Here is a 12,780-nt window from a genome sequence, read left to right on the forward strand (position 1 = left end):
CACTTTTATCCAGCTTTTACCCAGAATCCTCTGGAAAAGTAAAACAAACACAGAAACTGAGGAATGTCTGTGTTACACTTACATTATTCTGCTTAACCTTTATACATAAATTAACATTCTCTGCTGTTTCAGAGAAGAAAACTGTGTGAGGGTTATAAATGTTTATAAATAGCATGTTATGGGCGGCGGACATCAACAGTAAGCACAATTCGTCAGAGTAACTATTAACATGTGGGGCAGTTTCAATGTGAACGTCTAATTATTTTTCCAGGCATTCTTGATGAAATCAGCCTCAAAGTAAATGAAAAGGAAGAAAAGAGCTGAGTGAACGAACCTCACGAAGCAGAACTTCCTCATTATTCCGCAGAAAAACAGCACTGGATTCTCATGAGGTCTGTCATTAATAAACTGTAATTGCCGATTAAGTTGCTGTTGGATTTTAAGGAGCAGGCATGAAGGATATAAAGCTTCTCTTCTGTGGCTGTGAAAATCGGCCCAAAGGTCAAAACTCATCAAGACGTGATTGCGGTTAAATGTACCACTTTACTGGGCTGCTGTAAGATGTTAGAAAGGTTACTTAATGGCGGGGGGGGTGCCATGTGGACAGCAGGTGACACAGTCATTAAGGACCTCGATATGTGGCCTGGCTTTTGGAGACCCAGAGCACGGGAGAGATGTTCCTCCTGCACTCTCAGCGGGGACACCACCCAAAATTTCCCAACAAGCACCTAATCCTTCTGCCCACCTGACGTCAAGCCGTTCATTCTGAACGTGTTTGCAGCCTTAGTATGTGTGAGGGCTGAAATTGCAAGGTATTCTCTCCACAAAAGGCAGGTGTGTGTTCGTGTTTATTGCACTGCTAATGAACCTGCAGCGCTGTTGCCTTTGCAAGGCACACAAAAGCACTATTGCGCAATTCTGCCGGGAAGAGAAAAGCAAACCTTGGTTTGATGTGCCGCAGGCCAGACCTTGGGGCCAAATTCTCCTGTCCTCAATCACACCTTCAGGTCTGTGCTGCTCAGGTGTTTCTGTCCATGGGGAACAGAACTGCCCCAGCAGGATGAGAACTGGCTGGGATACACTTTGCGGGATGCAGTCGGCCCTTCGGGCAAACAGCCACACCTGCCGAGTGTGACCTCAGGGTCCTGGCTTTCCTCTGAAGCTGGGCCTGCTCAGTCCGTTCGCGGCACTGCTAACCTTTTCATGGACTGTGCTCTCCCCGCCCTAGTGGACCGTGGGAACCAGCCTGAAGGACCCCTCTACGGAGGTGCTCCCTAAATGGGTCCTTCTGCAGCTGTCTAGAGAGCTGCCTGAGGGGTCTACTATCAGGCAGGCATTAAACTCCAAATAGACAACTGCTTTTCTTTTGGTGCCGGTGTGACTATTATAATCTTTCATGTGTAACAGACCACAGTTTTACTGTGTAGTCAACCTCATCATTCACAATCCCACCGGCCATATCATGTCATGTATGTTACGTGTCTTTTAGCTCACACCCTGTAGGGAATATGTTTTATTCAAAGCACATCTTCTTAATTATTGGTTGAAATGGGTAAATTCATAAATAAAATACTTTTTCTCAGCTACCCGAGGTACAGTAGTCTCAAATCATTATTAATTCAAGTGAACAGGATTATTGCATCGATCCGTATTCGTCCACACTGGCCTGCAGGTCAAACGGCTTTATATTCATAATTACGGGCACGTACTGGACCACACGGCGTTTTCGCGTCTCTCCTGCCACCTAGCGGCGGTGGCGGTACTCGCACCCGGAATGAGATGTAATCAGCCGGACAAAGAAAGGATGCGCTGCTTGAATCTGGACCAAAGGCGGCGGCGCGGAGAGAGCGAGCCCCCCAAAGCATCACACGGAAACAAAACGGCCTTCGACACCTAATTTGCACTACTTAGGACATTTTCAGGAAACGAGGTTTATTCTCCGAAATTAATTATTTGATTTGCAAACCCAGTGCGTTTTTCCCTTGGTAACCCGGTGATAACTAGGAGCCCGGGGCATTAATCGTGGAAATAAAAGCGATGGAGGAGAGGAGACTGGGAAGGCGACACCAGAGCTGACTTTGATGGCCATCGTCATCTTCTCGGCAGTATCTGCGCACTTCTCTCTCCCAGCGCGCGTCACACGCCTGTTATTATAGGGCAGAGTCTGCTGATCTGGACGTGAAATAATACCTGGGAAAATAGAAAAAAAAAACATTAAAAAGACTATTTGATTTGAAGGTTTTTAAGCGCAAGAGGGGGTGACTTAGACGTGCCTGTGCCTGGCTATAGCATGCCGGAGTTGACGGTGCGCTCGGCGGCCGCTGCCTGCCTGGAGTTGGCTGACCTGCCGCAGCTGCTGTCGGCGCTGCTCGGCGGCGCGCTTCTTCTCGGCGTGCTCTGGATCGGCACCAGAAGGCTGCGTGGAGCCCCCTCGGACAAAGTCCCAGTCGGGCACACCTGGCAAATATCCACTTTCCCAGTGTGTGGGAGAAGAGACGGGCAGGAGCCGACGAAGAGAAAGAGGAAAGAGAAGGACGCAGTACGTCACATCTGTTATTTACCTACCTGTAATTTACCAGTTTGCTTACTGGATCCTGCATGGGAAACAACGGCAATAAATCACACCGACTGGGGCTTACAACTAAAACTGATGTCAATGTTTATTAGTTTACGAGAAACGATTTCTCTTTGCTGCTGGTTTATTACTCTCTGCATTTACCTGGGGCATGTGGGGGCGGGACACCGTGTGTGACATGCTGACGGGCAAACAGGCCGTTTCCCGATGGGTGCCTGCCGCGGCCCCGGGATCTGCTAGCCGGCAGAGGGAGGCAGGTCTCCGGGAACGCTAACGCTCTTTGTGCTCTTGTTAAAGGGGGCAAGCGGGGCCTCACTGCTTTTTCGATATTGCGAATTCCTTATTATTATTATTATTATTATTATTATTTATTATTATTATTATTATTATTATTATTATTGTTAGTAGTAGTAATTAAGTTGGTGGGGGCAGTGTGTGGTTCATTGGGGTAGGACGCTGTGCCTGTGATCGGAAGGTTGCTGGTTTGAATCTCAGAATCTGCACAGTGATTTCACTGTTGGGCCCCTCAGCAATCCCCTTAACCCCTCCAGTTGCCCTCAGTCTGACCCCACCTTCTCAAAAAAGTTGATTTGAATATAACTGTCTGCTAAATAAATATGCTGTTATTAGACATGCATCTTCTTATCCCGGGTAGGTGTGACAGGGGGCGCCCTACTGATTCAGGGGTGAATGTGTGTGGAATGATGGCACGTTTTTCATTTGACCCCATGTTTGTGTCCATTAGCCGGACCAGCCGAACGGAGCGGCGCGCTCGGCCTCACCCGAGGACGCCAGCGCGGACAGCAGCAGGACGCAGGACAGCATCAGGACGCAGGACAGCAGCAGGACGCAGGACAGCAGGGCATTCAGGGTACATGCTGACACCCCAGCTGTGTTTCCGTTGCATTTATGTCATCTGTATTAATCTGTGTCAGTCTTCTGTTTGTCCGTAGCCTAAGAAGAAGAAGGTGAAGACTGATGATGAGGAGAGGAGCACTTTTCTGCCAAAGGATCACTCTTCCTCCATGGAGCTCAGTGAGGAGGAAGACTCTGGTATGTGTGGCTGGGAGGGAAATGGCCCCGGGAGGGCTGCCAAGATCCTGTCAGATTTGTGCCTTTTTGTTTAAAGGGGAGTGGGAGAGGAAGATGAGCAGCAAGGAGAAGAGGCAGCTGAGGAAGGAGCGGATAAAGAGGAAGGGTGAGGGACTGGTAATGTGCCAGACTGCGCATGTGTCTGCTGGAGGGGTGGGCTGTGACTGAACAAGGGATGTGTAAGCAGGGGGTGTGTCCCATGAACAGGGGGCGGGTCCTGTAAGTAGGGTTTGTGTGTGTGTGTGTGTGTGTGTGTGTGGGGGGGGGGGGGGGGCGTGTCATGGGAATAGGGGGTGTGCTGGGAGCAGGAGGTTTGTCTTGTAAGTATGGGGCATGCCCCTTGAGCGGGGGGAGGTGTCCCCTATGCAGGGGGCGTGTCCTGGGAGCAGGAGGTTTGTCTTGTAAGTATGGGGCATGCCCCTTGAGCGGGGGGAGGTGTCCTCTATGCAGGGGGCGTGTCCTGGGAGCAGGAGGTTTGTCTTGTAAGTATGGGGCATGCCCCTTGAGCGGGGGGAGGTGTCCTCTATGCAGGGGGCGTGTCCTGGGAGCAGGAGGTTTGTCTTGTAAGTATGGGGCATGCCCCTTGAGCGGGGGGAGGTGTCCTCTATGCAGGGGGCGTGTCCTGGGAGCAGGAGGTTTGTCTTGTAAGTATGGGGCATGCCCCTTGAGCGGGGGGAGGTGTCCTCTATGCAGGGGGCGTGTCCTGGGAGCAGGAGGTTTGTCTTGTAAGTATGGGGCATGCCCCTTGAGCGGGGGGAGGTGTCCCTTATGCAGGGGGTGTGTCCTGGAAGCAGGAGGTTTGTCTTGTAAGTATGGGGCATGCCCCTTGAGTGGGGGGAGGTGTCCCCTATGCAGGGGGCGTGTCCTGGAAGCAGGAGGTTTGTCTTGTAAGTATGGGGCATGCCCCTTGAGCAGGGGGGCGTGTCCCACTTCAGTCATTGGAACCTCTGTCATGGTTTACATCCGAACCTCTGTCTGCTTCCCACCCTCATGAAGGAAGCAGCAGGCCGGACCCAACTGTGTCAGAGACCCCTGGACTGCAGCGCAGGAAAGCCCGCCCCCTGGTGGACAGCTTGAACCCCCAAAGCACCGGGTCCTGCAGGGACTCCAGACCCTATGAGTTAGGGAATATGGGCCGGCACGCAGTGGAATGGGCACCCCCTGCTAAACTGCAGGATGACATCTTCTCCCACGTAGGTCAGTGGTACTGCCTTGTGTGGTACGTGTAGCCTGGTGAGCTGATTGCACCATCCTGACTGCCTGTTTGGTGCCTCTGTCAGGCACCTGGAACCTGAAGGATGTAGTGACAGAGAGGGTCACCTTCGGGACCGTCCCCGACATCAGCTGTGAGAGACCGGGGGTGGAGGGCTGCTCTCTACACAGAGACGCTCAGGCTGCCATGCTAATACTCATCACATACATGCTGAACAACTACTGTTTGACATGACCAAGGTCCAGATCACTGCATATGAAGCTAAGAATATATCAGCACATACAGTCATTTTATCAATCAATGTTAAAGTGGGACACAATATCACACATCTTAAAACTTTCCTGTTTTTGAGCTACTGTATAGGTGTAAAACGTAGTTAAGGACATATTTCTACTTTGTTCCCTCCTGCTCAGCAGTAGTGATGTTTCTGCTCTGGTTACCTAGACAACAGCTTCCCACAGCCCAGTCCATCCTGCAGGAAGTGGCGCATGCAGATGACATCACTGAACATGGAGCAGGCCTGGCTAGGCTTAGGTAATTGGCCTGCAAAGTGACCCTATCCCTAGTGCCCTTCCTTTACTCCTTTGTGAAGTGAGCATGTTCCCAGACTGCAGCAGAGAGTGATTTACTGTAAAATGTTGATAAGCGCCACGTTTTTTGGCCATGAGTACGTTTCTCAACAAGCAGACATGTCAGCAGAGCTGCTGAACATCTCAACTAAGCAGCTAATACCAGATGCCAGTGCTTCTTTTAAAGTGTTCTATTCTGGTTTTGTCCTAATCCTACCGCCCAGTGTCTTCAGCATGGAGTACCCTCATTTCCCAGCAGGGGTCAGGGTTGCTGTGTGGTCAGATACAAAACAGTGTGACACTTTAACTGACACATCTATGCGGGATCTGAGTGAACTCCAGCAGTGTCCTTTGCTTGAAAGCCAGGCTGGTAAAGTACATGCCAGCGATCTGCTGCCACTGCTCAGTGGCTCCCGCATGGACCCTGGAGGTTTCAGGGTTGCTGTCTGCAAGGATGGCAGCAGCCGTTAGTGATTAGTGGAACAGTGTGCCGACCCAGTGCATTTCGCCGCTTTATCAGTGTGCTCTGCTAAAGGTATACTTCTTGGTCTCGGATCTTCTCAGATTACGCCCCGATACCCTCTTGGTTCGATATGGACCCTCTTGAGATGTCATCTGCTCTTCAGTTGCTTGCAAGAACCGCAGAAAAATCCGGTAGAAAATCCGCATGGCGCTGTGTAATCTAACGGTGCCTTGGTGCCAAACTGTTAGTTACCTTTGTTTTAGATGTAATTCCGAGGAGGCACTGGCAGGGGGTACCACTGTCGCACTTGTCTGTTATCAGAAGCCCGTTTAGGGGAATCCGTGTTCCTACAGACACTGATATCATTGTGAGAGGAGTGTAGATGGTATGTGTTTGTTGACAGAAGACCCCCTGGACATGGATCAGGCCTCAGACTGGAAACCCCCCAGGGAGGAGTGGGGTAACTGGCAGGGGGACAGCATGACGCTGCCTCACAATGGGGTCCAGGTGGGTGTGAGTCACCGTCATGTGGGCTGCTCTCCTCAGACGGCCCCGTCATTATTTATGGCTCCATAGTACACGTCCTTATCCTTCAACATAAATTACAGGACAGAATGTAATGGGGGCCTGGAACCTATCCTATGAAACAAAGGGACAAGGCAGGGTACAGGGCTGAGTAAAGGGCAGGGTACAGGTCAAGTCACAGGGCTGGGTATAGGGCAGGGTATAGAGCTGGGTACAGGGCAGGGTATAGGACTGGGTATAGGGCAGGTCACAGGGCAGGGTACAGGGCAGGGTACAGGGATGGGTATAGGGCTGGGTACAGGGCTGAGTATAGGGCTGGACACAGGGCAGGTCACAGGGCTGGGTACAGGGCTGAGTATAGGGCTGGACACAGGGCAGGTCACAGGGCTGGGTACAGGGCTGAGTATAGGGCTGGACACAGGGCTGGGTATAGGGCAGGGTACAGGGCTGGGTATAGGGCTGGGTACAGGGCTGGGTATAGGGCTGGGTACAGGGCTGGGTATAGGGCTGGACACAGGGCAGGTCACAGGGCTGGGTATAGGGCAGGTCACAGGGCAGGGTACAGGGCAGGGTACATGGCAGGGTATAGGGCTGGGTACAGGGCTGGGTATAAAGCTGGACATAGGGCAGGGTACAGGGCAGTGTATGTCCTGCATGGCATGCCAGTCTATTACAGGGCATAGGGACACCTTTTACACATACAGCACCTAGACTAGGTTCAAGTTAAATCATTCCTTTTCATGGAATGAAAAGAATTACATGTGAGGAAAAACCATCTCATTAATGTCAAGCTATATCTGTCACTTCAGCAAACCTTGTTTTCTGTAAAGTTACACATGTGTTTTGATGGCTGCTGGTTGCCGTGGTCTGACAGCCTTCTAGCTGGACGGAGGAGTCTACCTCTCTAGGCACTTCAGGGTCTTTTTGTTTATTGAGTCACGTTAAGCCCTTTTCCCCCGACTTCTAAAGAAACTCCTTAATCTCTTGGCTGTCTGGTGTCCGGCATGGGCTTCTAGCTAAATTTTAAACCCGCGTGGCAGTGATCCCTTTGAGAGACTCTGCCGGGACCGTTGCAGAGTCCAGGAGCTGGGAGGAAGCAAAAGCATCGGCTGGAGGTTCGGGCACCGCCGGAGAGCAAGGTCACGCCGGACCAGCAGCTTACCGATGGTGAGTTCACCAACCATACATCCAAGTTACACAGACATCAGACATCGTATTGACAGGATGGCTCTTCTTTTTACATGAGGTAAGTTGCTGTGGATTAAGGGGCGGCGGGGCAGAGGGGTGATGGAGGAGAGAGAGAGAGGGGAGACGGGGCAGAGGGGTGATGGAGGAGAGAGAGAGAGGGGAGACGGGGCAGAGGGGTGATGGAGGAGAGAGAGAGAGGGGAGACGGGGCAGAGGGGTGATGGAGGAGAGAGAGAGAGGGGCGGTGGGGCAGAGGGGTGATGGAGGAGAGAGAGAGAGGGGAGACGGGGCAGAGGGGTGATGGAGAGAGAGAGAGAGGGGCGGTGGGGCAGAGGGGTGGAGGAGAGAGAGAGAGGGGTGGTGGGGCAGAGGGGTGGAGGAGAGAGAGAGAGGGGTGGTGGGGCAGAGGGGTGATGGAGGAGCGAGAGAGAGGGGCGGCGGGGCAGAGGGGTGATGGAGAGAGAGAGAGAGGGGCGGCGGGGCAGAGGGGGGGATGGAGGAGAGAGAGAGAGGGGCGGTGGGGCAGAGGGGTGATGGAGGAGAGAGAGAGAGGGGCGGTGGGGCAGAGGGGTGATGGAGGAGAGAGAGAGAGGGGCGGTGGGGCAGAGGGGTGATGGAGGAGAGAGAGAGAGGGGAGACGGGGCAGAGGGGTGATGGAGAGAGAGAGAGGGGCGGCGGGGCAGAGAGGTGATGGAGGAGAGAGAGAGAGGGGAGACGGGGCAGAGGGGTGATGGAGAGAGAGAGAGGGGCGGCGGGGCAGAGGGGTGATGGAGAGAGAGAGAGGGGCGGCGGGGCAGAGGGGTGATGGAGGAGAGAGAGAGAGGGGCGGTGGGGCAGAGGGGTGATGGAGGAGAGAGAGAGAGGGGCGGTGGGGCAGAGGGGTGGAGGAGAGAGAGAGAGGGGCGGCGGGGCAGAGGGGTGATGGAGGAGAGAGAGAGAGGGGCGGTGGGGCAGAGGGGTGGAGGAGAGAGAGAGAGGGGTGGTGGGGCAGAGGGGTGGAGGAGAGAGAGAGAGGGGCGGTGGGGCAGAGGGGTGGAGGAGAGAGAGAGAGGGGCGGTGGGGCAGAGGGGTGGAGGAGAGAGAGAGAGGGGCGGTGGGGCAGAGGGGTGATGGAGGAGAGAGAGAGAGGGGAGACGGGGCAGAGGGGTGATGGAGAGAGAGAGAGGGGCGGCGGGGCAGAGGGGTGATGGAGGAGAGAGAGAGAGGGGCGGTGGGGCAGAGGGGTGATGGAGGAGAGAGAGAGAGGGGCGGTGGGGCAGAGGGGTGATGGAGGAGAGAGAGAGAGGGGCGGTGGGGCAGAGGGGTGATGGAGGAGAGAGAGAGAGGGGCGGTGGGGCAGAGGGGTGATGGAGGAGAGAGAGAGAGGGGAGACGGGGCAGAGGGGTGATGGAGAGAGAGAGAGGGGCGGCGGGGCAGAGGGGTGATGGAGGAGAGAGAGAGAGGGGCGGTGGGGCAGAGGGGTGATGGAGGAGAGAGAGAGAGGGGCGGTGGGGCAGAGGGGTGATGGAGGAGAGAGAGAGAGGGGCGGCGGGGCAGAGGGGTGATGGAGAGAGAGAGAGGGGCGGCGGGGCAGAGGGGTGATGGAGAGAGAGAGAGGGGCGGCGGGGCAGAGGGGTGATGGAGGAGAGAGAGAGAGGGGCGGTGGGGCAGAGGGGTGATGGAGGAGAGAGAGAGAGGGGCGGTGGGGCAGAGTGGTGGAGGAGAGAGAGAGAGGGGCGGCGGGGCAGAGGGGTGATGGAGGAGAGAGAGAGAGGGGCGGCGGGGCAGAGGGGTGATGGAGAGAGAGAGAGGGGCGGCGGGGCAGAGGGGTGATGGAGGAGAGAGAGAGAGGGGAGACGGGGCAGAGGGGTGATGGAGAGAGAGAGAGGGGCGGCGGGGCAGAGGGGTGATGGAGAGAGAGAGAGGGGCGGCGGGGCAGAGGGGTGATGGAGGAGAGAGAGAGAGGGGCGGTGGGGCAGAGGGGTGATGGAGGAGAGAGAGAGAGGGGCGGTGGGGCAGAGTGGTGGAGGAGAGAGAGAGAGGGGCGGCGGGGCAGAGGGGTGATGGAGGAGAGAGAGAGAGGGGCGGTGGGGCAGAGGGGTGGAGGAGAGAGAGAGAGGGGTGGTGGGGCAGAGGGGTGGAGGAGAGAGAGAGAGGGGCGGTGGGGCAGAGGGGTGGAGGAGAGAGAGAGAGGGGCGGTGGGGCAGAGGGGTGATGGAGGAGAGAGAGAGAGGGGAGACGGGGCAGAGGGGTGATGGAGAGAGAGAGAGGGGCGGCGGGGCAGAGGGGTGATGGAGGAGAGAGAGAGAGGGGAGACGGGGCAGAGGGGTGATGGAGGAGAGAGAGAGAGGGGAGACGGGGCAGAGGGGTGATGGAGAGAGAGAGAGGGGCGGCGGGGCAGAGGGGTGATGGAGGAGAGAGAGAGAGGGGCGGTGGGGCAGAGGGGTGATGGAGGAGAGAGAGAGAGGGGCGGTGGGGCAGAGGGGTGATGGAGGAGAGAGAGAGAGGGGCGGTGGGGCAGAGTGGTGGAGGAGAGAGAGAGAGGGGCGGCGGGGCAGAGGGGTGATGGAGGAGAGAGAGAGAGGGGCGGTGGGGCAGAGGGGTGGAGGAGAGAGAGAGAGGGGCGGTGGGGCAGAGGGGTGGAGGAGAGAGAGAGAGGGGCGGTGGGGCAGAGGGGTGGAGGAGAGAGAGAGAGGGGCGGTGGGGCAGAGGGGTGGAGGAGAGAGAGAGAGGGGGCGGCGGGGCAGAGGGGTGGGGGAGGAGGAGGGGGATTGAAAGGCAGAGGAGCAGCTGTAAATTTCTCCATCCAGCCGGTGGGCTGTTACTGGAAGCCATGCTGCTATTGGTTACCTTGCTGGCTGTGAGTCTCCTGCCCACGTCTGTGTCTGCATTTCTACCTTGTTTTTTTGGAGTGTGACATTACCTCTGTCTAACTCTCCAGAGAGTAACACTAAGAAGCACCGGAGGAAGAAGAGGGGTGTGAGGAAGACGACCTGACGTCATTGCAGTGCCACACAGAGGGGAGCGTGAGCCAAAAATGACAGTTCTGTCCTGGGGTGTGTGCGCAACACTGTCACAGATTGTCACAATGTGAGAGAGAGAGAGTGAGAGTGAGAGAGAGTGTGTGAGAGAGAGAGAGAGAGAGAGAGGGAGAGAGAGGAGATGAAGCAGAGGTAGAGAGTGGAGCATCCCTGGCCTGCATACTGAACTCGGGGCCAACATGTAGACGACTTCAGGCTTGAGACCCGCAGAGAGCGAAGCAGTGCATTGAGGGTAATGTTCTCTGAGACCACAAACAGGTCTCATAGCCAGCATGTGCCAGGATCTGACAGATGCCTGGGTGAGGGTAGGACATCATGTGCCCCCTCCCCCCCCATTACTCTTTATGACTTTTTGTATCAAGATCCCCCCATGAAAAACTTTGTGCCACAATTTAAAGATTTTCGAATGCTTGGAACCACGGAACAGGGACGTGGAGCCGCCCAGGGTTATCTGGGTCTGTGCACTGTGCACACTGCATGCTGTGAGGATGACTCATCCCGGCAAATGCAGTGAGGACATGGAACTGAAGAAGAAGCAGTTTGCAGTGGGATTTCTGCCTGTGGTACGAAAAATCCATGCAGACGTTTTAAGAGCCTCTACTGACATGCCAGACTGCAGTCACTGCGTTTCCCATGTTTCCCTCAGCTTTTGGAGGTCATGCGTCTGACTTTGGCTCCCTCATTTCCCACGTTCTCGTGCATTGTCATTTCCTCCTGGGGGTGGGGGTGTTTCATATTCTCCGGCTCAGATTTTGTGCCTTGACTTTAAACTCACCATCATTTACATTCTGCTCATCAACATAAACTGCATCAATTTCCATCTAAGGACTTGCCAATGGTTGTGTTGGTCTGAGGTCGGTGTTTAACCATTGTGATCTAATGGACCGTGTTGATGCTTCAGATCCCCGTACAGGAAGGAGTAAGGTCTCTTCCTGCCGCTGTGGGCACAGTCACTGAATCATCACTCTCTCACATGTCGAAAGGACCTTTCTGGGAAAACGTGCATAATCCCACATTTTTCAAATACTGGCCTCCATTATTAAAAGTTTTTGTACAAAAAAACATCTGCTCTAAAATTCCACTATATTTAGTCGAGACCTGATTCAGCTGTCAGCCGTGTTAGTAATAGGAATGAATCCTTTGTTTCTTTCTTTTTCTTCGCTCTGGCAGTTAAAATCGTTCTTACATATGGAGTGCGGTAACAGATTGAAGTCACGACGCGCACAGCGCTGCCAGTAAATGACAACCTTGCTGTAAAATGCAGAAGATAAGGAAACCTAAAATAGCTCTTTAGATGAAAGCCGCACAGTGTGATACATCATTGTATTCTTCCTTCGATGAAGCTTGATGGAAACTCTAAGAGGGGTTGAAGTCCCTTTAAGTCCGTCCTGATAGCAGGGCCAGTCCATAGCTGGTTACTTTCATGCAGATGCAGAACACATCACAGGAAGTGGATTTATCAAGCTTTCTGCTGACTGCATGTTCACCAGCAAAGTTTTGTACCACTGGGAAAATTGGGCGCATGACTTCATTTTACAATACATTAGGCTGAACATTATAATGGGTGTTTATTCAGACCGATAGGCACATTTCTCTAAACATTTACCTTGATGAGATTTTTGTGCTTATTTTATGTTTGACCTTTCTCGTGAATAAAGAAGTATTTTCCATCTTTTCTGTTATTTTAGGCTTTCAGCACTATAAAATAGTATTTTGTAGAAGCTATTATTATACTAAGTTAGTACTTGTACCAAGTTTTAGAAAGTTAAAAAAATGTTATTGGTGCTACGTTTATTTAAATAAAACGTCTTTTCATCACAATGGCTGAGCGGACAGCAATGTCGTGAATCCTGCATGCTTTCCTTGTATTGTGCCGTTTTCCAGGGAACTCCGGTGTCCCCCTACAGGTCCAAGGATCATAATTCGGCTGACTGGTGTCTGCATTGCGATGTGCGTGCGTCCTGCGCACTATGCTACCTGCTACTTCAATCTAGACACGCTGATAGGAGGAAGGATGGCATGTATAACAGAGAAAAATAAAATTTCGTCTTGGGTGAATATATAAAAACACGAATCTACCGAAATGTCACTATTTCTATTGCAATATGATATATTAGTAACCTGTGTATGAACTGG

General features: G+C 53.6%; 1 protein-coding gene across 4 annotated transcripts; it reads left to right on the forward strand.

Annotated features, from left to right (window-relative positions):
- Positions 1 to 1,360: 1,360 nt before the first annotated feature.
- LOC125707983 (uncharacterized) lies at positions 1,361 to 12,235 on the forward strand. Of its 4 annotated transcripts, none has more exons than XR_007382399.1 (10): positions 1,361 to 2,539; positions 3,321 to 3,446; positions 3,529 to 3,628; positions 3,705 to 3,773; positions 4,664 to 4,864; positions 4,948 to 5,013; positions 5,325 to 5,414; positions 6,316 to 6,419; positions 7,478 to 7,604; positions 10,545 to 10,602. XR_007382399.1 is itself a non-coding variant. In XM_048975434.1 (10 exons), exons 1-10 carry the CDS (start codon positions 2,291 to 2,293, stop codon positions 10,598 to 10,600), a joined length of 1,149 nt encoding a protein of 382 aa, XP_048831391.1. In that variant the 5' UTR covers positions 1,362 to 2,290; the 3' UTR covers positions 10,601 to 12,235. The 4 variants fall into 4 exon arrangements, 3 of the variants coding, with proteins under 3 accessions (XP_048831392.1, XP_048831391.1, XP_048831390.1); XM_048975434.1 differs by having other exon boundaries at positions 1,362 to 2,539; positions 6,319 to 6,419; positions 7,514 to 7,604; positions 10,545 to 12,235; XM_048975433.1 differs by having other exon boundaries at positions 1,364 to 2,539; positions 7,514 to 7,604; positions 10,545 to 12,235.
- The last annotated feature ends 545 nt before the right edge of the window (positions 12,236 to 12,780 follow it).

Source organism: Brienomyrus brachyistius, chromosome 14 (genome assembly GCF_023856365.1).
Source record: "Brienomyrus brachyistius isolate T26 chromosome 14, BBRACH_0.4, whole genome shotgun sequence".
Taxonomy (NCBI): domain Eukaryota; kingdom Metazoa; phylum Chordata; class Actinopteri; order Osteoglossiformes; family Mormyridae; genus Brienomyrus; species Brienomyrus brachyistius.